The sequence below is a fragment of the Callospermophilus lateralis genome, chromosome 4 (genome assembly GCF_048772815.1).
Source record: "Callospermophilus lateralis isolate mCalLat2 chromosome 4, mCalLat2.hap1, whole genome shotgun sequence".
Taxonomy (NCBI): Eukaryota; Metazoa; Chordata; class Mammalia; order Rodentia; family Sciuridae; genus Callospermophilus; species Callospermophilus lateralis.
In genome coordinates, this window is record NC_135308.1 from 122,978,467 (window position 1) to 123,003,430 (window position 24,964).

Consider the following 24,964-nt stretch of genomic DNA (forward strand, 5'->3'; position numbering starts at 1 on the left):
ATCCGATTTGCCAGAATTTTATTGAGGATTTTTGCATCTAAATTCATTAGGGATATTGGTCTGTAGTTTTCTTTCTTTGAGATGTCTTTATCTGGTTTGGGAATCAGGGTGATATTGGCCTCATAGAATGAATTTGGAAGTTCTCCCTCTTTTTCTATCTCCTGAAATAAATTGTAGAGTATTGGTATTAGTTCTTCTTTAAAGTTCTTGTAAAACTCTGCTGTATATCCATCCGGTCCTGGGCTTTTCTTGGTTGGTAGTCTTTTGATGGCTTCTTCTATTTCTTCACTTGATATTGGTCTGTTTAGGTTGTTTATATCATCCTGACTCAATCTGGGTAGTTCATATGTCTTAAGGAATTTATTGATGCCTTCACTATCTTCTATTTTATTAGAGTATAGGGTTTCAAAATAATTTTTAATTATCTTCTGTATTTCTGAATTGTCTGTTGTAATGTTGCCTTTTTCATCCCGTAAGCTAGTAATTTGGGTTCTCTCTCTTCTTCTCTTTGTTAGCGTGGCTAGTGGTCTATCAGTCTTATTTATTTTTTCAAAGAACCAACTTTCAGTTTTTGTCAATTTTTTCGATTGTTTTCTTTTGTTTCGATTTCATTGATTTCAGCTCTAATTTTAATTATTTCTTGCCTTCTACTGTATTTGCTGCTGATTTGTTCTTTTTCTAAGGCTTCGGTGTAGTGTAAGGTCATTTATTTGTTGGCTTTTCCTTCTTTTAAGGAATGAACTCCATGAAATGAATTTTCCTCTTAGTACTGCTTTCATAGTGTCCCAGAGATTTTGATATGTTGTGTCTGAGTTTTCATTTACCTCTAAGAATTTTTTAATTTCCTCTTTGATGTCTTTTGTAACCCTTTGTTCATTCAGTAGCATATTGTTTAATCTCCATGTGATGTAGGATTTTTCCTTTCTCATTTTATTATTGATTTCCAATTTCATTCCATTATGATCAGATAAAATGCATGGTAGTATCTCTACTCCTTTGTAATTGCTAAGATTTGCCCTGTGATATAATATATGGTCTATTTTTGAGAAGGATCCATGTGCTGCTGAGAAGAAAGTATCCGCTTGATGTTGGGTGGTATATTCTGTATATATCAATTAAGTCTAAATTATTAATTGTATTATTGAGCTCTATGGTTTCTTTATTCAACTTTTGTTTGGAAGATCTGTCTAGTGGTGAGAGAGGTGTGTTAAAATCTCCCATGATTATTGTGTTGTGGTCTGTTTGACTCTTGAACTTGAGAAGAGTTTGTTTGATGAACGTAGCTGCACCATTGTTTGGGGCATATATATTAATGACCGTCAAGTCTTGTTAGTGTATGGTTCCCTTGAGCAGTATGTAGTGTCCTTGTTTATCCCTTTTGATTAACTTTGGCTGGAAGTCTATTTTATTTGATACAAGTATGGACACCCCTGCTTGCTTCAGGGGTCCGTATGAGTGATATGATTTTTCCCAACCTTTCACCTTCAGTCTGTGTATATCTTTTCCTATCAAATGAGTCTCCTGTAGGCAGCATATTGTTGGATCTTTTTTTTTTTTAATCCATTCTACTAGCCTATGTCTTTTGATTGCTGCATTTAAGCCATTAACATTTAGGGTTACTATTGAGATATGGTTTGTATTTCCAGCCATATTTGATTATGTATGTTACTTAACATGGTTTGTTTTTCCTCTATGATTAGTTTTTCCTTTACTGTACTACCTCCCGCTGTTGGTTTTCATTGTTATTTTTCATTTCCTCTTCCTGTAATGTTTTGCCAAGGATGTTTTGAAGAGCTAGTTTTCTAGCTGCAAATTCTTTTAACTTTTGTTTATCGTGGAAGATTTTTATTTCATCTTCAATCCTGAAGCTTAATTTTGCTGGATACATGATTCTTGGTTGGAACCCTTTTTCTTTCAGCGTTTGAAATATGTTGTTCCAGGATCTTCTATCTTTCAGAGTCTGTGTTGAAAGATCAACAGTTATCCTGATTGGTTTACCCCTACATGTAAACTGCTTCCTCTCTCTTGTGGCTTTTAAGATTCTCTCCTTATTCTGTATGTTGGGCATCTTTATTATGTGTCTTGGTGTGGATCTCTTATGATTTTGTACATTCGGTGTCCTGTAGGCTTCTAGTATTTGGATTTCTTTTTCATTCTTTAAGTCTGGGAAGTTTTCTACTATTATTTCATTGAATAGATTGCTCATTCCCTTGGTTTGGACCTCTATACCCGCTTGTATCCCAATAACTCTTAGGTTTGGTTTCTTTAAGTTATCCCATAATTCTTGGATGTTCTGCTCATAATTTCTTAACATTCTCGCTCAGCTGTCCATGTTCTTTTCACGTTGAAAAACTTTGTCTTCGTTGTCTGAAGTTCTATCTTCTAAGTGTTCTACTCTGCTGGTAATACTCTCATTTGAGTTTTTAATTTGGTTTATTGTTTCCTGCGTTTCCAGGATTTCTGTTTGTTTTTTATATCCTCTATCTCCCTATAGAGTTGATCTTTTGCTTCTTGGATTTGTTTATGTAATTCATTGTCAAAGTGATTTTTCATTGTCTGAATTTGCTGTATAATGTCTTCCTTGAGACTCCAGATCATCTGAAGCATGTATATCCTGAACTCATTGTCTGACATTCCATCAGCTGCAGATATTACCTCATCTAATGTTGAATTGACCTGTATTGTTTGTGGTCCTTTCTTTCCTTGTCTTTTCATACTGCTCATGATTCTTTCTAGCTTTGTGAAACTGTTGTGTTAATGTTTTTCCCCTTATATATTTGTATTGTTCTTGTATAGCTCCAAAATCCCTCTTTTGCGGAGAAAGACAATGTTAACAGTTCCCAATATCACAGTACATTATCTAAGCACAAGTTTTCATTATTAATACATTTATAGTTAGATTCTAAGTCTATAGATATTGGTTATAATTATTACTTAAGAATATATTCATTAGTTTCATAAAAGGCATACCATATCTGGTGGCATATAGAAAACTTAATTTCAGACGAAGGATGTTATACTTAGAGGGAAAGGAGTGAGGGTATGAGGTTAAACTAACTTAGCACCTTTGGAGAACTCTAACCAATAGACTGGTAATTTATGGAAGAATGTATAGACTCAACCTCCTATCTGTATTTAGATAGTTACCCTATGTATAGATAGCAAAAGTTAGAAGATTGAAAGTGGGATAGAGAGAATACAAGTGAAAAAAAAAGAAAGAAAAAAAATAACAAGGAAGAAAAGAGAAATAAGAGAAGGAAAAGGAAAGTAAGATAGAAATAAAGAAAAAAATGGGGAGAAGGTGGGGTATATGCAATTCCTCTATATTATATTACTTTGGTAATTTGGTTGTTCATGCACAGATAATGGTTTCACATATGTTGAAGTTGTGGAAGAGAGAGAAGAAAAGAGAGAAAGAAAGAGAAAAAAAAAAGTCTCAGAACACTGTTTTGCTTGCTTCCAGTAGGTGGCGTTGTCTATTCCTAGCTTGAGCCTCTGTATTCAGGGTGGTGGGTATAGCCAGTGTGAAAGGAAATGAGCTTCCACCTGTATCTTCCTTACTCTAGTCTCTGAGGTAGAAACCAGGTGCCTGTACAGTTGTTGTTTTGCGTTGATAGCTACAACCCCCAAAAGCTTGTGGGAAATATTTTGAGTTATTGCAGCTAAGGGTGGGGGAGTTGGAAACGGGTACCTGGATCAGCCGCAGAACCATGCTGGTAGCCACACCCCCTTTGATGGGTTTTAAGGGTTGATGGGCTTCCTCTGGACTAGCACACAGGACTGGGTTGGGCTTCCTCCTCCCGTCTGGTTTGGCGCAAGCCGGGCGGCTTCCTCCAACCGTCTGGCTTGGCGCAGGCCGGGTGGCTTCCTCCTCCGGTCTCTAAATTTTAAAAAAAAATTTTTATGTGGTGCTGAGGTTTGAACCCAGGGCCTCATACATGCAAGGCAAGTGTTTCTACCACTGAGCTACAACCCCAGTCCACTTAGAATCACACTTTCAAGGTTCATCTACATTGAAACATTAACTGCCAGCTCCCTTTATATTGCCAAATAATATTCCATTTATGTTGTGATATTTTGTCTTTTCATCAGGTGGTAATATTTGAATTGTTTCTACTTTTGCTATTATTAATGCTGAGTGGATATTTATATGCAATTTTTGTATGGATACATATTTTCATTTTTTTTTTCAGAGTATAGCTTGGAATAGTAGTATGACTGTGCCCTATGATAACTCTAGGTTTAACTTTTTTGAGGAACTGCTGACTGTTTTTTTTTTTTTTCCTGAGGAACTACATCATTTTATAAAGACCTGGAGTAAGTTACTGGGTTATATGGTAACTTTGAGTATTGTGTTTTGAGTAACACCAAACCATTGTCCAAAGAGGATACACCATTTTCCAACACCACCAACAATGTATGAGGGTTCTAGATTTTCTGCTTCTTCACCAGTACTTGTCATTGTATTTTTTATTTCAGCCATCCTAATGGGTCTGAAGTGCTGTCTCATTGTGTTTTTTGATTTGCCTTTTTCTAGGGATTAATGACAAAACATTTTTTTTTTCTTGTGCCTATTGGCTATATATTTAGAGAAATGTCTGTATAAATCCTTTACCTATTTAAAAATTGATCTCTTTTTTCATTGTTGGTTCTAGATACTATCTTCTATAAGATTTATGATTTACAAATACAAATTTTCTCCTATAGTGTGGGTAGTCTTCTTGCTTTCTTGATGGTATACCCTGAAGCACAAAATTTTTAAGTTTTAATGAAATTCTATTTGCCTTTTTTTTCCCCTATGAATGCTTAGGTTTTGGGTGTCATATCTATGAAATAATCCAAGGTCACAAAGATTTACTCCTATGTTTTCTTCTAAGAGTTTTGTGCTTTTACCTCGTATGTTTGTGTCTATAATCCATTTTGAGTTAATTTTTGTGTGTGAGGTGAGGTAGAAGTTCAGTTTCATTATTTTTCATGTGAATATCCAAAGTTGTCCCAGAATATCCAAAACTGAAAAAATTGCTTTCCCCCTCATTGAGTTGTTTTGATGACTTTGTTGAAATTGTGTTGATCATAAACAGTAGGGTTTATTTCTAGACTATCAGTTTGATTCCATTTATCTTTATGTCTGTCCTTAGACATTGCCACACTGTATTGGTTACTAGAATTTTGTTGTAAGCTTTGAAAGTTGTCTGACTGCTTCATAGACTTTGAATGACTGTTGTTCATTCTCCTTCATTTATCCCCCTCCCCAATTCCAAGGGTATGTGAGCATTTAGGGAATTCTGTAGTATAAATTGAGTTGCTTTTATAAGAGAGAAAAAAAAGTAGTTAAATCTGGAATATCTTCAATGAATGTCTTCAATAAATGACTTTTAATATCTTTTTCCCCTGGCTCCCACATACAAACAGGATATTGCCCTGTGGAATTTACCCTTTCATATCTCTGGTTCTTTTCATTGCATCTTTTATATTATTGGCTTAAGCCAGGTTGTCATCTTGGCTAGACTATTTTAAATCCTATGTGGTTTCTGCCTTCAATCTTGAAATATTCTTCCAAGGTGCTACTTTTCTAAAATATTAGTATGCTTATGTGACCTTCATGCCCTTCCAGTTGTGACCCTCATATATCAGAAAAGGTGAAGTGCAAAGCCCACATGATGTCATTGAAGGACCATGCTATCCTCTTTAGCCTTGTCTCATTGGGAGTCCTTTTTTTAAATAAAAAAATTTAAAATATGTTTTTGGTTGTAGATGCACATAATATCTTTTTAAAAATTATTTTTATGTGGTGCTGAGGATCAAATCCAGTGCCTCACATGTGCTAGGCAAGTGTTCTACCACTGAGCCAAAACTCCAGCCCATCATTTGTCATCCTTACCTCATACCTATGCACCATCATTATTGAGCAACAATGGTTCTGTATTTTCTTATGTTGTCCCCTTTGCATGGAACCATTGCGTTTCTATTTCCAATTTCCTTGTGACTAATAAACAAACTCACAATTAAAGATTCAACTTAGATTCTCCAAGAACCCTCTTCTGATCCCTCTAAGGTAGAATTGAATACTCTGTCCCATGTGCTGTTAATATTTTATGTAAAAAATTCAATATGTTTTGTTTCACTTGTATATTTGCATAGATTTTTTTTTGAGCTAGACTGTAATCTCCTTGAGGGTAGGGACCTCTCATTCATCTTTGTATTCCCAGAATTTAGTTTCAATGCCTAACACAAATTTTATTAAATGACACATCTTCCCAAACTCTGTTCTAGTTGAAATAATCTATGTATGGTCTGTAGAGCCTACTTTTGTTAACATGTCTTATTTAATACTTGAGAGACTGTACAATGTGGCGGTGGAGAGTATGGCTTTTGGAGTCAGAATGGCTGAATTTGAATTCTGCTTTAGTTAGTAATTGTGTGAATCTTTGCTAAGTGTTCTAAACTCTCCATGCCTCAGTTTATCTACACATAAAATGGAAATAATAATGACCATCTTTTAAGTATTGTTGTGATGATTAATCATGTTTTGACTTACAAAAGTATATAGAAATTCTTAGAATAGAAATTGGGAAATACTAAGCACTTAGCAATTTTAGCTATTATTTTGATCATTACTTCAACTTAAACTTGCTTCTCTTATTAGCTGATCTTTTGAGGAAATAGAAGCCAAATAATCATTTTGAGAATTAGAGAAAATAATAATTAAATACCCCAAGAATCCAGAAACAATTAAAGCCTAGTCAATAGTAATTCATTAACTCCTGTTTTGAAATTTTTAATCTTTTTTTCTATATAGATAAGCTGTGGCAGCCCCAGATTTTGTCTAGTTTTTTAGTCATTGAAGCACAGTTGGTTAAGAATTTTCCATTTTTCAGGAGATTGGCAATGTTTTTCTGTGGCATGGTAAAATTTCTTCTTTCTAGGGTTTGACTAGTAAGAATATTGATTAGACTATGCATTTCAAATTGCTGGATTTGATCTAGTTAAAAGAGGAGTGGAAAAACTCAGTGACCATCAAAAAGCATTAAAGGAATGACTGTTATACAGGTATTTAGTTTCCTTTTATTTCCAGGTAGGAATATTCTAGGGCTAGTGTTTGAACTATATCTACAGGTGGCTAAATCAAAGACTCTTGATTTTCTTTGCAGTAAGGTTGCCTGATCATCACTCTGTACAGAGATGAGAGGATTAGGAAGCAGTACCTTTTATGAAAGCCACTGCACATACTAGCACACATAAAATCATAACATCACAGGTTAGAAAAAATATTAACATAAACAGTAGATCTTAAGTTTATTTCTTCATTTTAGAATGAAAGCACAGAACCTTTGAATTCATAGTTACTTAAAATCTGAGGCTAACCTGCTAGCAGCAGGCTAAGAGATGAGTACTAACATCAAGGGACAGCTGTTTCCTTGTTCAAATAACATCCCTTTATGTATTGTTCTCCACCACCTCCGCCCAAATATCTACTCGACCTATGAAACAAACAAATCACATTATGAGCAGATAACCCCAGGCTTCAAATATGTAATCTGACTGTGGCCATCAGCAACCAGAAATGAGTTTCTTTCTAATCAGCTTTCCATCAGTTCTCAGTCACTCATATAAAGGAGTCTGGGGAGGGGAGGATTCTCATTGCTCTTCAGCACCAGGGTTCTGGACAGCACTCCGAGCATCCTGCAAAAACGCTTGTCCTCTTCCTCCCTGCATCTCCACCAGAGCTTCTATTACCCCTGTAGGCTCCCCCTGCTGCTGAGAAAAAAAATTACATCGGGATTCATGCAGCCGGCAATGATGATGTTTTCCAGTAAATACTGGGCAAGAAGAGGGTTTTCCTTGGATTCAGCGGTACCTGAAGAGCATCAGCTCCTTGGCAGCTTAACAGTGAGTACTGGACACCTGGCATTCAAGAGCGTTTTCCAGGGCTACACTCTAGTCTTATCCTCATCATATGGACACCTGGTATAGAGTAAATATACACACCTTAATTCTCTGCTTCTCTTTTGTCTGCCTCTTCTCTTCATAAAGTAAAGCAGATGTACTTCTGCATGCTAAATAAACTTTCTTTCCTCAAGGTAGAAAGTGCCCTAAACATTAAGAAGGAGAGTTTGTATGAACCAATGTCCCATATCCATAACCAAAAAAAGTATGTAGAATTTTGAAAGCCCATTTATTATGAGAGGAATAGGGAGATGAAATAGATTTCTATGGTTTCCAGAAGCTTATAGTGTTTCCTACACCCACTCCAAGTCTATGAAAACCAGTCATTAAACACAGAACTAATATTTTGTATTCTTGTTTGTAGGGAGGTGCAGATTTTGGAATAAGAAAAAGATCAAACTTGGTTCAAAAGTTTTCTTGAATGCCTCACAATTTTTTTTTCTTTTTTTTAGTACTGGGGATTGAACCCTGGGTGTTTGACCACTGAGCTACATCCCCAGCCCTCTTTATATTGTTTTAGAGACAGGGTTTTACTAAGTTGCCCAAGTTGACCTTGAACTTGCGATTCTTCTGCCTCAGCCTCCTGAATAGCTGGGATTACAGTTGTGGACCACCATGCTTGGCTCATTACTTCTTTTTTTTTTCTTTGGTGGTGCTGGGGATTTAACCCAGGCCTTGTGCATGCTAGGCAAGTACTCTATCGATTGAGCTATATCCCCAGCTCCTCATTACTCCATTTTTAATTGATGCAGTTGTGTAAGCAGTATTCCACTTGTTTGAGAATTTAAAGGAATTTTTATATTTAAAATGTTAACAAAATAAAAAAAACAGTATTTGCAGGTTTTTAGATCCTGATTTGAGGTAACAATCATGGGATTTAATAAAAATAGTAGTTTTTATTTCACAGCAATGAAATAAAAATATATCCAGGTTCCTAATCATTAAAAATACTAAATGACATTTCACTCATGTACTATCAGTGTTCACCAGTCAATTCCAATTCAGTTTGTCATAGAAAAATCTGTTTTAATATTGTAGCTTCAAATATGTGCCAGAGGGATGCATCATACTGGTATCTTATTACGTGTAAAAATGCTGAAAAGTAATCACAGCAACTTGTGTAGAACTATTTAAATCAATTTGTGAAAATGAGGCCAAAAATGTAAATAGATTTTCTAACATTTAAATATCTGAGTATTTGGATGAGATATTACATTGAGGAATTTTGAAGTTATAATGAACTTCTAGAAGGAAAACAAAGAATACTCAGAGTAACGGTTAATGTATGATCCTTTCATATTAAAAGAGGCACTTAAATATCTGAGAACTGTGTGTTATACTGTGAGGAAGAGGCAGATTTTGAGAGTACTAAGACATTTGAGTTTTTAAACATGCTGTCAAATATCAATGTCTATATAAAATTCTTCTCCCTCAGGTTATAAATAATACAATATGCATTTTAATTACATATAAATCTAGTGAGGCAATACTAACGTATGAAAATAAATCCAGTAGAGAAGTCAGAGGAAGACAATGGCAAATCACTGTTCTGTTGGTTCCATATTAAATATACACTTCTCAGTTTCATCAGGACACAATGGATGGGTGTGGTTGTATTATATCATCATTTTCCAGGGAGATAGTTCTCTGTGTACCAAACTCTGCATTCACATATAAAGAACATGAAACAGACCATCACAGTTTCTCAATGTCTGTTAAATGAAAAATTTCCAGCTTTTTTATTCTGCATTTATGACATTGTGATCTGAGTTGTCAGTATTTTTCATTTTTGTCTTTAGCTAATGGAACTTTATTACTCAGATTCTACTGTTTCCTCCTAATGGCTAGCTAGTTTTCTTCCTTCCTTCCTTTTTCTTCTTTTCCTTTTTCTTCGTGGCTGAATTGTAACAATCACTTTTCATATACCATCTTCTGACAAAGATGGCCTCTTTGCTCAACTTCTTCCATGTGTATTTAGATTTACAATGACAATTCACATTGACAATGTGGATCTAATTGCACAAAGCAATCAGTTTCAGTACATGTTCTGACATATTCAGCATTAAATGGATATTTTGTCTTAAAAACTTAATTGAAGCAAAATTTACCATTGTCAAAAATACATACTTGTTCTTACTTTTGCTATGGTTAGCAACCAATACAGTTTCCATAAGAATAATTCCACTAGGCTAAAAGAGTAGATTTTGTGCTGTAAAATAAACCTAGATAAAGAAAGGCAAGGACTATTTATACATGATAGTTTATACTTAATGATGATCAGATTTTTGTTGCCATTAAAGTGAAGTATATCTGATCTCCCTTTTATTTTAACCTCTAGACTTTACATGCTGTCTTGGAGTACTGGAAAATAATATCCCTGAGTAAATTAGACCAATATTTAAAGATGAAAGTTATGAGTGCCCTGGCAACTTCACCTTGAATTTGAATGATTGGTGGGGCTTCTGGCATATGAATGGGATATCTAGCTGGGATTTAATAAAAATAGTAGTGGGGTGGGAAAATGATGATAGAAAACTCTGGAATCCTAACATATTTGTGTGTGTGTGTGTGTGTGTGTGTGTGTGTGTGTGTATGTATGTATGTGTGGGTGTGTTTGTACTTTCTTGAAGCTGAATAAAGCTAACTCTAGCAAGAATGATGACAAGAAAGGCAACAAGGGAAGCAGCAAAAGCAATACTGCTGCCGAGAGTGGCAAGACAGCCGTCATTTTCTCCTTGAAAAACGAAGTGGGTGGATTGGTGAAAGCACTGAGGCTCTTTCAGGTGAATATAAAACATTATCACATAACTTTTACAATGACTGTGTCTCTGGTGACAAATCTGCCATTTGCTACAAAACATTACTGAGTCAATTTCCAGATAATGTGGGGAGAGATTCAAAGGAAACCAAACTTCATGAGGCCCTACAGGAGGAACTGATCTCCCAAACAGTGAAAGAAGCACACTCACATGAACTGTGATTTATTAATTAAATTAATTCAGAATTAGCCTATTAGAAACTTAAAGACTATTGCCAGGTGAGAAAATCCACAAGTTAAAAAAGTGAACCTCACACTTGGAAATGCAAACACCAAAGGAACCAAATGGGGTATCTTTAAAAAACATAAGTGTGAAGTTTGATTTGCACCAAATCTGTGATTTGGGCCCCCAAGAAAGAGCCTGGGTGGAGATAAACCTAGGAAAACCTAGAAGAGCTATTGCTTTCTTGCCAATGTACACTGGATAGATTCTCCAACCATTAGTAAACATGCTCCCTTACAAATGCATTTCCTCTGGGGACACTGGCTGTAGATTAGAGCTGTGAGATAAGAAGCCTAGCTGCCCTTGATGCCTTGGGCTGCTGTGCAGAGAAAAGATAGTTGGAGCTGCAGTCAGGGGATTCAGACCTGTGTTCTCCTGGTTTGGCTAATCATGAACTGCTACCTGAGTTCAATTTCTTTATTGGTAAATGACTGGGTTGTTGGGATGAAATAATATGAGTGAAAGTGCTTTGTAAAGTGTACAGATATGAGGCATTATCATACCTCTACGATGATCATAGACGAGGAATTAGCAGCCTGATTTGGCAACCATTTCCTTGTTCCCTTTTAACCTGAAGAAAGGATCAGGTATCATAAACAGTGGTAATGGAAATCTGGGGTAGCATTTTATACATAATTATGTCATCTCAGGCTGTGTCCATACAGTGCCCAAAGGAAAACCAATTCAATTAGACAGCTAGGTACAGTGGAAAAATCCCTGGAGAAGGAGTTAGCAGCCTGAGTTTTCACTCCGCCATCAGCTAGTCATGGGGTCTTAGCTAAGCCACTTAACCCATCTGGACCTCAGTTCCCTAAGGCTAAAAATATCTGCTTCAACCAAAGGACATTAAAAGTCCAAAGTGATATAATGGATGTGAAATCTCTTGAACCTTGAACTTAATCTTATTTATATTATCAAGCAATTTAGAAAACAGAGCATTATTTTCTAAATATTAAAATAATAAAAAACCATTTGAACAGTTTCCCACAAGACTTGTTTCTTTATACAGGAGAAGACTCTGTCTGATCCAATTCTGGCACTGAAAGCTACTTATCCTGCTCCTATGTGGAAAATTCTGAGCTCATCCAGGAATTGTACTGATAATCAGGGTGTACCATCTGGAGTGATGGGGATGTATTGCTTATTGGTAGTGGGTTGGGATGGAGAGGAGAACCTAGTCTTCAATTAATTAAAGGGAAAAGAAGTGTATATCACTGGGGAAATTCAAACCTGATTTTTAAGCATGAAATTACTATTTTCCCTTTCACCTTATTGTAAGGAAATCCATCTATCTCAGAGTGATAGTTGAATAAAGCTGGCCTGGAGATTGCCAAAAGAAAACAGTTATTAGTAATATCATTTGGGAGTGATGATGATGATGATCCTTTTTTTTTGTGATACCAGGAATTGAACCCAGGAGTTCTTAGCCACTGAGCCACATCCCCAGCTCTTTTAAAAATATTTTATTTAGCGACAGGGTTTCACTAAGTTGCTAAGGGCCTCACTAAGTTGCTGAGGCTGACTTTAAACTTGTGATCATCCTGCCTTGGCCTCCCAAGCATCTGGAATTACAGGCGTGCATCATTGGGCCCAGCTTATTTTACCTTTTGTTTTGCCTCCTGTGGTAAATATTTGTTTTCCTTTTGCTCCGACAGATCCTCTTTTTGCTGCTTTTTGTTCTTTTCCTTCAATTTGGCTATGCTTTGGCTAGTATTTCCCACACCTCAGGCATTTTCATACAATCTTCCCCTTTCTGCCTGCCATTTGTATTACTTTTTTTTTAAAAAAAAGATTTATTTAAAAGGTTATTTTAAAACTTTATTTCAAAAGGAGGCTTTATATCACTATAAAATCAGGAGTTTGGGTTTTAATTGTTTTTCAGAAACATATAAAAATACAAGATAAAAATCTTGGGATTAGATGATAATGTAATAGACAAAAATTTTCCCCAAATAATCATGCACCACCAGTGGGATGTGAACCACTCTGGGAAACAGTGATGCTCATAATTATAAGATATTTTATATGGCCCTTTATATATCTTAAATGCTCTCTTCATTTTTAATGAGATGGACAAACTACACAGAGGCATAACTATACAGGTCTCTTACTAATAGAGATAATAGTTTGAAAAATATTCACATGTTAGTCAAAGAATAAGAAAATTGTATTTTCCTTTGTTGTGAATATTTGATACTTTGTTTCTTCAGAATAAAACAAGGAAAGCATTCCTTTTACTGTGACCTAATTGTGACTTGGAGATATTTCTTATGTAACAGGAAAAACATGTCAACATGGTCCACATTGAATCCAGGAGATCCCGGCGAAGAAGTTCTGAGGTTGAAATCTTCGTGGGCTGCGAGTGTGGCAAAACAGAATTTGATGAGCTCATACAGTTGCTGAAATTTCAAACCACCATTGTAACGCTGAATCCCCCAGAGAACATTTGGACAGAGGAAGAAGGCAAGGGAGGGTTTTGCTTGTTGGGTGATTTTGCAATCTGACAAATGTTGCAAGGGGCAAAAGGCAATCTGTGAGCTAAATTTTGAATCTGTACTGTGTTTTCAACAGAGCTAGAGGATGTACTGTGGTTCCCCCGGAAGATCTCTGAGTTAGACAGATGCTCTCGGAGAGTTCTTATGTATGGTACCGAGCTTGACGCTGACCACCCAGTAAGTGTCTGGTAAAAGAACTTTCACACATGCTTTTCCAGATCTGCCCAGGTGCTGGGGAAGGGGGAGGAGCCTGTGCCATGTTTCATCACATTGTAATTCTTTATTGCAGAGCAATTTATTATTCATTCCCCCAAACTGAGAACAGACCTTCAAAGGATAAAGCTTCCCTATACACATGTGTTAGTTGTAAGCAGGTTAGAAAGATGACATTTTCACATAGCATTTATTTTTTAAAAGGGTTGCATGGAGGAGGAGATTCTATACCCTGGAGAATATTTCTGTGGAATTAGACAGCCTGAAATATACTTGCAGATGGTGACCCTTGGAAAAACGATGAACTGAAATTGATCACACCTTTGGGAAACTAGGGAGGACTAGGTGTGATGGGGCTCAGTGAGAGAATAAAATTCTTCTTGCCATTTTCCTTGACTGGAGGTAGTTAGGAGCAGAGTAATGTGGTTGACTTCAGTCTCAATGGAAAGGCAGAGGGTTTTAAAATAAGGCTGTGATGGAGGATGTATCTCTCCCCACATCTACCCTGAATCTATCTACCACCATTCTTTCCACTACTTCAATAAAAATGACCATTTTTAAAGAAATATGATGCTGGGGTAAGAATTTCCCATTATTCTTCACCCTCCCCTCTTTACATCAGTTTTTATTTAACACGAGAGACCTGGAACTTCTTTATGGTCAGAGTGAAGTACAGTTAATATTCTGAGAGACGTAAGCAATGCGCCTATTCATTTTAAGCACTTTTTCCTTCTCTAGTCTCCCTTGTCTAAAAATGGGCAGATAAAAGGGTGAGATCCAAGCAGATCATTCTTGCTTATAGGAAGCCTTTGTGTTTTGAGAGCAATAGTTTACAGATATTCATGCTATTGAAATGGATAACATCTGGGAATCTGATAGCATGACCACACACTATGCAGTGTCTAAATATGGGTATAGTACCAGCAGAAGAAGCAGCAGCAGCATCTGAGAACTTGTTTTAACCAGTCCACACTTAAGTTTGAGAACTGCTGTTTTAAAGGAAACTGTGAAAACTTCACCCTTAGGGAATTTTTCAGGCTAGCCAGTCATTTAGCATAATACACCAATTCAGACCAATTCAAATATACCACTTGAACAAACCATCAAAGGAACCTAACTCAATTACATTGTTTTTAAAAAGCTAAATTCATGCAAGGACACAGTGTGTTATATTTACCAGCACACCCTAAAATGTCAGACTATTTACAAGAATTCCCATGTAAGTCTCCTGAACATTGGAAAACAATTCACGAGTGCCTTTAATAATCATCCATTTGTTATCTTCCCCTTCTCCCAGCCCCCGAGGAGTCAGAGTTAACTCAGAAGCCTGATTTAAGAGATTATCAGGACCAGGGCTTCACAGACACCAGCTGTTATCTTGCAGAATGACCTTGGCCTAGTCCCTCTACCTCTGTGCCTCAAGTTCTTTATGTAAAAGTGGAAATAAAATTCTTATTGACCTCAAAGGGGTGTTTGAAAATCCTAGTTAATAAAACAACTGGAAGGCATTTTGGCAAGAGTAAATGCTTAATTCCAGTAACAGAAATGCTGTATTAAATCATCCAGATCAATGCCTGGACAGTAAAGGATTTTTCGATAACCTATTTCCAAATGCTCCCTTTAGTCTAGTTTGAAAATTACTCAACCTGGAGAAAGGGGTTTAGACATTTTACTGGAAGAACCACAGGAAGTACTGACCTTGCTGAGAAAAAAAAAATTATTCCAATACTAACAGTAAATTTTCCTGTGCTTAATTTTATTCCATTACTTCTAATTACACTCACTTTATGATACCTTCTCTTATTTTCTGTGCAACCACTTGAAATAATTGCAAGTACTTAGCAATCCCCTACCTCTCCTGTCATTTTTTTAACCACATGCATTTCTTTTATAAGCACACCAAATGTTCATTATGCAAAATTTGATATTGGTAAGTTGGTGTGTTTTTAAGCTATTATTTGATGAAGACAACAAAAAGTTGTCTAGGTACTTTTGTGTCTTGAGAATAATCTTAGTTCTGAGATAGATACAGGGATCCTTGCACAGAGGTAGTTCAGAAAGGGCTTGGAATATATCATGCTGCTGGGTGGAGTTCCCTAGAAATGGTTAAATATCTAGATCAGTGGCTCTTAAGCTTTCATGGAAGAATCATCAGGAGAACTTTAAAAATGCAGATGGTGATTGGGCATTTCTAGTGAGCTCCTAGTCAAGCCCTACTGTGACGGGGAGATGGGGACCATACTGACTAGTCAGGATCTAGACTGGGAAGGTCTTTTAAAGTGTGGTTCAAGGTCCATTTCTAAAATGCTCCTAATATCTTGAGGATTACCTGAAGCCCACCAAATGGGAACTCTCAGGAAAGACCTGGGCATCTGCATGTAAGTGGATCTGAGAAGGTTCTGATGAGCTCTGAGTGTAAGAGCTAACATTTTTAAAAATACTGATGCCAGGGCCTCATCCTAGAAAGCTTAAGTTAGTACCTCTGGGAATATGGCCAGGTTTGGAGTACTAGTTAAAGCTTTCCAGGTGATTCTAATATCTCACCAGGGTTGAGCTATTTGGGATGGCTACTTGAGTGTCAGCTGGTAAATTGAGCTGGTTGCTTTAGGGTTCAGGATGGATCTTGAGCTCCCTTCGATTTAAATTGAAGGTGGGGTGGGGGAAGTTGTGTAGCAGGTATTTGCTGGGTGCTAGGATTGCCAGATTTTGCAAATAAACATATGATGCCCAGTTCAATTGGAAAAATTTGTTGTTTATCTAAAATTGAAATTTACCTGGACATCTTGTATTTTATCTGGTAGCACTGTCCCTGCTGTAATTCAGAATGGATGGGCAAGGAATGCTATGTCTCTGTAATCGCTAGTGCTGATTACTTTGCCAGTCATGGTTCAATCCAGGAAGCTCTGGCTCGCCCACAACATGTGCGTAATCACTGCCACTCCAGGCTAATGAGGCATGATGAGTACATCTCTCTCTTGCGTCCCTGGAAAAGGTGCAGGTGTTTGCTGAGGAGAGACAGTTGAGATTCTTCTGGAAGCCCAGCAGATTATGATGCTGTTACCATGGTGTCCAGTCTGGCAGGAACCAGGGAACAGATGCTTCACTGTTCACAGGACGCTCCTTTTTGTCGTGGCCTACTTTCTTTTGAAGGATAAAGTGCTTGGATTTCTTGTTTTCCTACCCCAGGTAGTCCCGTTTTACTAGTGGGTATTGAAGTGGACTTTCTAGCATGCCTGGTTCTACCTTCTACAACAGGAGGCCCCCTTTTCTTAGGTCACAAACCCATTTGTAAATGTGGTAATAATGGTCACAAAAATTTTGTCTGTATGTAGACATTTTAGGGCTTCATAAGCCTGCCTATGGACCCCACTTAAAAATTCTCAGTTCAGAGCTGGGGACATAGCTCAGTTGGTAGAGTGCTTGTTTAGCATGCATAAGGCCTTGGGTTCCATCCCCAGCACCACAAACAAAAACAAAAACAAACTCCTAGTTCATAGCACAAGAAAGAAAGTTCTAGCTTCTGGGTAGAGGATATCACATTTCTGTAGTTATTGGGGTAATCTCAGGGCATTTATTTTCCTCTCCCCTCTTTAATAATGCTCTTGTTCTTCTTGAAAGAAAGGGCATTTTTCATTACTGCCCAGCATACAGTCCTGTGAAGATTCTTGGCCTTGAGGCCCATTCTCTTTCAATTGACAAGAGAATAGGACCATTTCCTAGTGTGTTTGGAGGTCCTTCTTGAACAGCCCACCTTGTAGGAACATCTGTATTGCCACAGAGGTGGTCTAGGCCTTTGTGAGCCTCATCCTTTTTCTTTACTGTCAACCCCATGGTCCCCAAGGCTTGTCTTCTTGCTTGGCTTCTGTCACCGGAGACCACTGCTTCCTGGTCAAAATCCTAGGGGGCTGCTTGGGTTGTAGAGGTAAGAAGTTAGAATTCCTCCTGGGCTCCCAGCAGTTTGAAGAAACCACCCTGGAAAAAATTGATTTTCTGAAAGTATGGGAAGGAAAGGAAAATGGGACATATGGTGGCAAGAGGAGAAATTGTTGAGTACACCAGGAAATCCTCTCAGAAGGATTCCACTTGACTGAAAAATGACAGACACAGTATTTAATTTCCCGAGTGGATGATGTTAGATAAAAACCTTGAAGTTGGCTAGACATATAAGAATTACAGTAACTCAGAGTGGAGTGGAGCTAACCTGCTTCCCTGTGCATTAATCCCTTATCAATTTTGCATTGTGTGGCTGCAGTCTTAAAAGACAGTAAAACTTCTTTAATTTATACTAATTTGGGGATCTGATGATTATTCTGGAAGACAGTGTTTTTAATAAATGTTACATTTATTAGTTATTTACACAAATCATTAAAATTAGGTTAATTCACTTGAATAACAATGTTAAAGAGACTGGTTTTAATGAATAGGATAAGATTAACTTGTGATTAAGATCAATTACATGTAAATGATACTTGAAAACTAAAAGATATTGTTCAAAATATCAATTTGCTTAAGTAAGCCATTCTGTTTATCTAAGGGAAAGGTAAACTGTAGACTGAATTCCCACATATCCCAAATTGGTAGAGCCTAAGTCGAAATTGCCCAAATCGAAAGAGGTTTTACTGTAAGCACAATTTGCCTTAGCCTGTGTCATCAAGTCGGTCATCTGAGGATAAGATTTACATTTGAATTGAACATTCAATAAACACCACAGTAATTTTCTTTTAGCTCTTCTGCAGCTAATTTTTCAGCACTTTGTTAAATAACTTAATCTCTTTTCTGTTTAAGGGATTTAAGGACAATGTCTATCGACAGAGAAGGAAGTATTTCGTGGATGTGGCCATGAGTTATAAATAGTAAGTACCTGTATAACTCTTTCTTGTCACTGGCTGGTTAGGAAAAAACACATGCTGTGTTAAACAGACCTGTCTTCTCTTCACTTTAACTTTGCAGAAGGCAGACTCGAACCATTTTAAACATCACCAACTCCATAGGCTTTAAATGCCAACACTGATGTTTGACATCTGTGTATAATTGTAAAATAATGAGACCTGCGGGCCACATGCCGAGTTCTACATTTACACCATTGTGTTCGCAGCTCCATTAAGGCAGGCAACCATTTCTGTGCACTCTGCAAGGCTTGGAATCTCTGCTTTAGTTTTAGTTTTGACTTGACTATTCAATAACCCCCTTCAATGTCCATCTTTTCCAAAATAGAGGATTCAGCAAGAACAGAGGAAGGGGTCATTTAAGCAGCCATAATTGAAATATTTTCTGAAAACTCTATTTCTGGAAACTGGTGGTGGTGGCAGAGGTGGGGTGGGCGTTGTGGAAGAGTTTCATAATTCCAGATCAGGGCTGGGATAAAAGTGGAGAACCTCACCTTTTTGGGTGACAATTGTGTATAATGGATGAAGGTAAGTAGCAGTGACAGGATAAGTTCATGAGTATGAAATAAATTTGGGAATAAAATATAAAACCATTCCTGGTAAAGGAAAGATACATTTTTACTCTAGTTAAGACTAGATGAGAAGTTTAACTGTCCTGAAGGGAAAATTTTGTCTTTGGTGAGAATTTAGGATATTATGTATGTTACTGAGGGCATCAGGATTGCTTTTTTTTAAACTTAAAGAACTATGATACACAAATGCTTAAAGACAAGTGAGAGAATTTTGCAGTATCTGTTGGGCCAATCATTTGCTCATCCTTAACTTTCCTTGATGCTTGCATATTCTTCCCTCCTCCTCCCAAGCCCCAGGCATCCTTCATCCTTTCTTATAAAAATTCTGTTAATGAGAACCAGAATTACTTGCACATACTTTTCCACATCTACTCTTTTCCAAGCAGTCTGTTCCCCTCTCTACTGTGATTTTCCACCCCTTGCCATGTCAGTATGTGCATGGCTTGCCCCAAACCCAATTTCTTGTCCCTTTTGCCTTCAGTACTTCTTTTTTGTCCCTGCTTCCAGAGTTTCCCAGCCAAATTGCCAAGGGAGGACACTGAGGGGCTGAGCTCACTTTTCACATCAGGCCCTGATAAGTTGTTGTTGACCTTAAGATTGGCTCCCTTTGGTTCTTGGGCCTTCCTGTGGGGTCAAGTCATGCCCATGTTGAGGGATCCTTAGATGGTTGTGGGCAAGGCAGTTCTTTGGGGCATGATCTGTCCAGGACATGGAAAAAGCTAAGTATTGGGCAGAGTTTGACATAGAATTTTGTTGGCATGATGACTAAAGGTCTAGCTCAAGTGTTACTTTTTTTCTTCTTTGGAGGGCCAGAAAGTGGACAAAGGCAAGCTGATGTAGTAGTGGTATATAAAGGCAGCACAAACCATGGTCAACCAGTTTCAAGAAGTACTGCTCATAGGGAGTCATTTGCTTTTAAAGAAAATGTATTTATATGGAGAGAAGGAAAAGAGCATATGGGTGAAATGATGGAAGGTTAAGTCATCAAAGTGTTAACGAGCATTTGCCACCTTCCCATAGCTTAAGAGTGAAACTGAACTGTGGTGTCTAGGGGGAAGAAAGTGGAAACAGGATGTTGGAACAGGTGGAGGTTTTATACTGAATTAAGGAGGACTGGGTGGAACTGGGGCTCCTGGAATATGGGCCCACCTTAGACGGCTGGGGAGTGCTCAGGCCTAAGGCATGTGGCTTTTGTAACTGAATAGGAGACTGAGGCAGGTAGGAAACTGCCAGCTCATCATTTTACAGTGATAATTTTCCAGAAACAGAAATAACTCTCAAATAACTCACAAAACTCTCCCTGTTATCCTGATAGTCCAAATTATATCTGAAGGCTATTTGGGAGATATAGAATCAAAACAAAGGGTGTTTGCCTAGGAGCGCTTGGAATCTAGGGACATTATAACCTGCTCCTTGGACAGGGCTGAGCCCAGACCAACTGAGCGGAATAGCAAAGTGCTTAGAAACTGGGGCACTGGAGTGGACAGTCTGGATTCAAGTGCTGGCTCCACTGCTTCCCAGCTGGTGGCTCAGCCTAGCAGCAGGATCCATCTCATGGGACTGTAGTAAGGATTTACAAAGAGATGCATGTTCTGTGCTTAGTGCCAGGTCTGGCATGTTATCCATGATGATAATTGTTAATTATCATTATTGTCTCCCTGCCACCTTTTCCACGGGCTGCCTCCTGTTTGTAGTTGACCTACTCTACTTCAGCTGTGTTAATACCATGGTTTGTGCTGCCTTTTAAACAAATATAACTTTTTAACAAATATAGCTCAAATATCTCCAGAGGTATTCCTTGCAGGAAATTCTTTGGTTTTCCATCAGTAGACTGTTGGGTACACTGATGCTTTTCATGCTGACCAGTATCTCTCTTCATGGAAAGATTTCATAAAAAGCGATCACATTCCCATATTTGTTTGTGTGAAAAAAGCTGTCAAAGTACCAATAACAAGTTGCCTTGGGTGCTTCTTGAGAGTGGATGGAATGAGGAAGGTGCCTATCAGGAGTAGGAAAATCAAGAAAACGTGAATCCAGGATTTGTGGGAAGTAGAGAGCAAAGGATCCTTCCTGAATACCCCTTATGCTGTCGTGGCTGAGGTTTCTTGGAGTGTGAGGGTGGATGAGGTTAGTCAGGTGTGTGCATTCTTGCCAGCTCATTTCTGGCCTCCTGCATTTGCTCTGGTGTGGTGGGGGGAGGGGGATGAACTAACACATTCCAAATGAGCCTTGGCTTTTGTCTCCAGTTTGCCATGCGACAAGTAAGCTTTCCTTTTAGTTTACAGAAAAAGAAAGATCCAATTTCTCATTAAAATAGGCATTTTCCTAGTGTTGATCACTTTCGGAGTGTACAAAATAGAAAGATGTCAATATCATAACTACTTAAAATAAGTTCATTTAAGTGTACTGTGGCCAGATTTTCTAAAATTGGTTCAAGGAGCTGATTATTTGAGATTTGGGGTACTGTTGAAAAATTGAGCTTGTGAAGTTGCTGCCTATATAGTTTGATGATAAAATTAGGACTATTCTGGGGCTGGGAGAATGGGGACATGTTGGTCAAGGGATATAAAGTTTCAGTTAAAAGGAATAAATGATGAGTATTTGAGGCAATGGGTATGTTAGCTTGAGTCAGTCATTCTGCATTGGATGCATTTATCATAGCATCGCTTCTTACCCCATTAATACAACAATTATAATTTGTCAATATTCAGTGAAAAATAAACATAATTAGGGACCATTTTGACCCAGGGAAAACAATGCCATTCCCAGTTGACAATTAGTTAAGGCTTTCGGGACACTGAGGAGAAGTCATAAATATTAGGTCAGAAACAGGAAAAGATGGAGTACGGATGTTTCTAGGTTGTATAGGGATTGGCAGGATGTAGTCTGAGGTGTCTAAAGGTAAGGAGAAGGAAGATAAATGAAATACAGGATAATATATATTGAAGTCACATTGGGAAGAACTCTGGGGGATTCATGTTGAATACTGTATTTTCTATGATAGTCTTGAAAGGATAAAACAGGGGGAAAGAACCAACACAAGCAGAGAAAAATGAAAAAAATCCACTTTATGATGAAAAAACAGCAGGCTCTAAGTCTATATTACCATGAACCCGAAAGAGGTGAGGGAGTGGGAAGGCATCCGCATGCTGAGATTGTCAATAGAGGCCACTCAGGCGAGGTTCTGATTGACAACGCCGCTGAGAAACGTGATTGATTAGCCAGGAGCCAGCAGCCGCCTGCAGATCAGCCTGAGCTCATGGCAGGAGTGTCGGGAAGGCCTAATTGCTTCAACAACAGTAGAAGAGGAAACATTTATTAGTGCAAATATTATTTCTCATAGAAGACCCGAGAATGAACATTCTGGATCCCAGGACACTGTTTGTAAAATCAGCCCTGAGAGAATGTCTAACTTGTGGGACGCACCCCTTCCTCCTGAACTCAAATAAAAGAAATCCTAATGTAATAGGGGGAAAAAAAAGCACCCCATGATTAGATAATGTGAAGTGCATATAGACTTGCATTTCGGAGGAAATGGAAGAGCGTAGGGGGCGGATAGCATGTGGTGGAGGAGAAAATTATGATTGTGATGTGGTAGCTGTTGGGTTTATCTCAAACTATCCAGTTTTCTGTCATTTGCACCTTCATATTTTAACCTCAGATGCGTTTTTGTGCCTTTCAAAATTGCTAAATTATTAGGGGGAAAAATCAGTAACAAATTTTTTAATTGACTAGAAATAAATTTTTCTTTGGGGGCTAGTGTAATGATTATTCTTCAACAACATGCATGCATATTTAATTTAATTATATTTTTGTGGGGGTGGTTATTTCAATCTATTTTATTCTCTTGGAAAGAGGCCTCGAGCTCTGACTTTAATTATGCCACTCTTGTTTGCTTAAATTGATTTTGAATATTATTGTGATTATGTTTTGTTATGAATGTATTTCCTCCTGGTTGAAATTAAGGTGGCACATGAACCTCATGTTCCTCTCAGAGGAACTGCTTCCTCTTTCTTTATTTTCCCATCTCAGGAATCTGAAATATAAATGGGTAAATACAAATGTCAACAGGTAATGTAAACAAGAAAATTTCAACATGCCAGAAGTTGTGACCTAAATTAGGGTTGAAAAATTCCCTAATTTGCCAAGAAAATTCATTTGATTTCAAATTCAAAGATCCAAATAATTTCTTAACATTTTTCAGCTTCAGTTTTCTCCTCTGTAAAATGAAGATTAAAATATATCATCTGTTTCTTCCCTGGGAGTATTTTTAGGATTACATGAAATAAATGGGTCATTGCTATACAATGCACTTAGTTATCTTTATCAAAATCAATCAATCAATCAATCAATTACTCAATCAAAGAATCCAGATGAAAGACATGGGGTTTACTCTACCCCTGACCAATTTGGGGCTTTGGTTGCTTTCCCTCATTTCTCTTTAGATCTAAGAAACTGTGTGTGGAATGAGCTGCACTGCCTGGGGTGAATCCCAGGCTTACTGTTTACCAGTTTAATGACTGGGCAAATTATTTAAGAATTTTGTACCTTGGTTGCCCTATCTGTAAAATGGGGATAACTCTATTACTACATTATAAGATTGTCATGAGGATTAAATGAGCTAATTAATATAGTATCAGCAGAAATTAGCCAATATAGACTCAGCACTTAGAATACTATTTAGGAAGTGTTAATTACTAATATTATTTTCTCATACTTCCTTTTTGTCTACCTGCATGCTTCAAACCTGTTATATTACCCTTTGGTTGCCACCTTTCTTCACTCCTCTCAACTGAAACTTTCTTTCTTCCCCCCCCCCCCCACCATTTGGTAGCTTAAAACAACATTTTTTATCTCACATAGTTTCTGAGTGTCAGGAATTTTGGAGCAGTTTAATTGGGTGGTTCTGAATCAGGGTCTCTCATAAGACAAAGTGTTGGCTAGGGAAGCAGTTATCTGAAGACTGGACAGAGGATCTGCTTTCAATGTGGATACTCACAGAGTGGTTGGCAGGGGGGCCTCAGGTTCTCAAAGCAAGACCTCTCCACTGGGTGGCCTAAGCATCTCAATATATTTCAACTGGCTTTTACCAAATAAAGTGATCCAAGAGACAGTGAGCAAGGCCGAATCTACAGAGCCTTTTATAACCTATCTTTGAAAGTGACATACCACATTCTTGCTGTAATACTTATGGTTACCCAGATCAACCTTGATACAATGGGTGGGGAGTGGGGACTGACTACACATGGACATGAACACCAAATGGCAAGATTCTTTGGAGACCATCTTGGAGGTTGGATGCCATGCACATTTAATTTGTGTTGCATTTCATTTCCTCAAGACTCTCTGTAACTGTTTTACCATCGTGGTGCTGATGCTTTATCTGTAGAACCAGTACCCATGAGAGCAGAGGTAGAATAGTATAGCAGAACTTGTAGCCAAAGGTATAGGCTTTGCAGCTAGACAGAACTGGGTTTAGCATTCCCACCCATCATTTACAAGCTCTGTGGACATGAGCAATGACGTAGTCTGTCTAAGTCTCTTCTTAAAATGGTCACAATTTTTATCTTGCATGGTTGGGAGGATTAACAATATTACAGAGCTCAGAATGTTGGCTGGCATAGGAAGTGTTGACTCTAAGATACCCATGATGATGATTTTTATCATGTGTTAAGTAGCTAATGGTTCTCTGATTCCGTATAATCAATTGTTTATCTCATTGAAAATGAGTAAAGGACCTTAAAGAGTAATTGAATTAAGGAGTTTAGGCCCCATGGTGTGATGGGTTATAAGAGCATTTCAAAAAGCAT

The 24,964-nt window shown here is 37.7% G+C and overlaps 1 protein-coding gene across 2 annotated transcripts in view; it reads left to right on the top strand.

Annotated features, from left to right (window-relative positions):
* The first annotated feature begins 7,785 nt into the window (after positions 1-7,785).
* The window catches only part of Tph2 (tryptophan hydroxylase 2), an 88,881-nt gene continuing 71,702 nt past the window's right edge, over positions 7,786-24,964 (top strand). The window contains exons 1-5 of one of the 2 annotated variants that reach the window (XM_076853119.1): positions 7,786-7,894; positions 10,564-10,730; positions 13,268-13,451; positions 13,560-13,660; positions 18,482-18,549. In XM_076853119.1, coding sequence (XP_076709234.1) covers positions 7,786-7,894; positions 10,564-10,730; positions 13,268-13,451; positions 13,560-13,660; positions 18,482-18,549 — 629 coding nt within the window. The remainder of the gene's footprint in view (positions 7,895-10,563; positions 10,731-13,267; positions 13,452-13,559; positions 13,661-18,481; positions 18,550-24,964) is intronic. The other variant, XM_076853120.1, reaches the window with a different exon arrangement.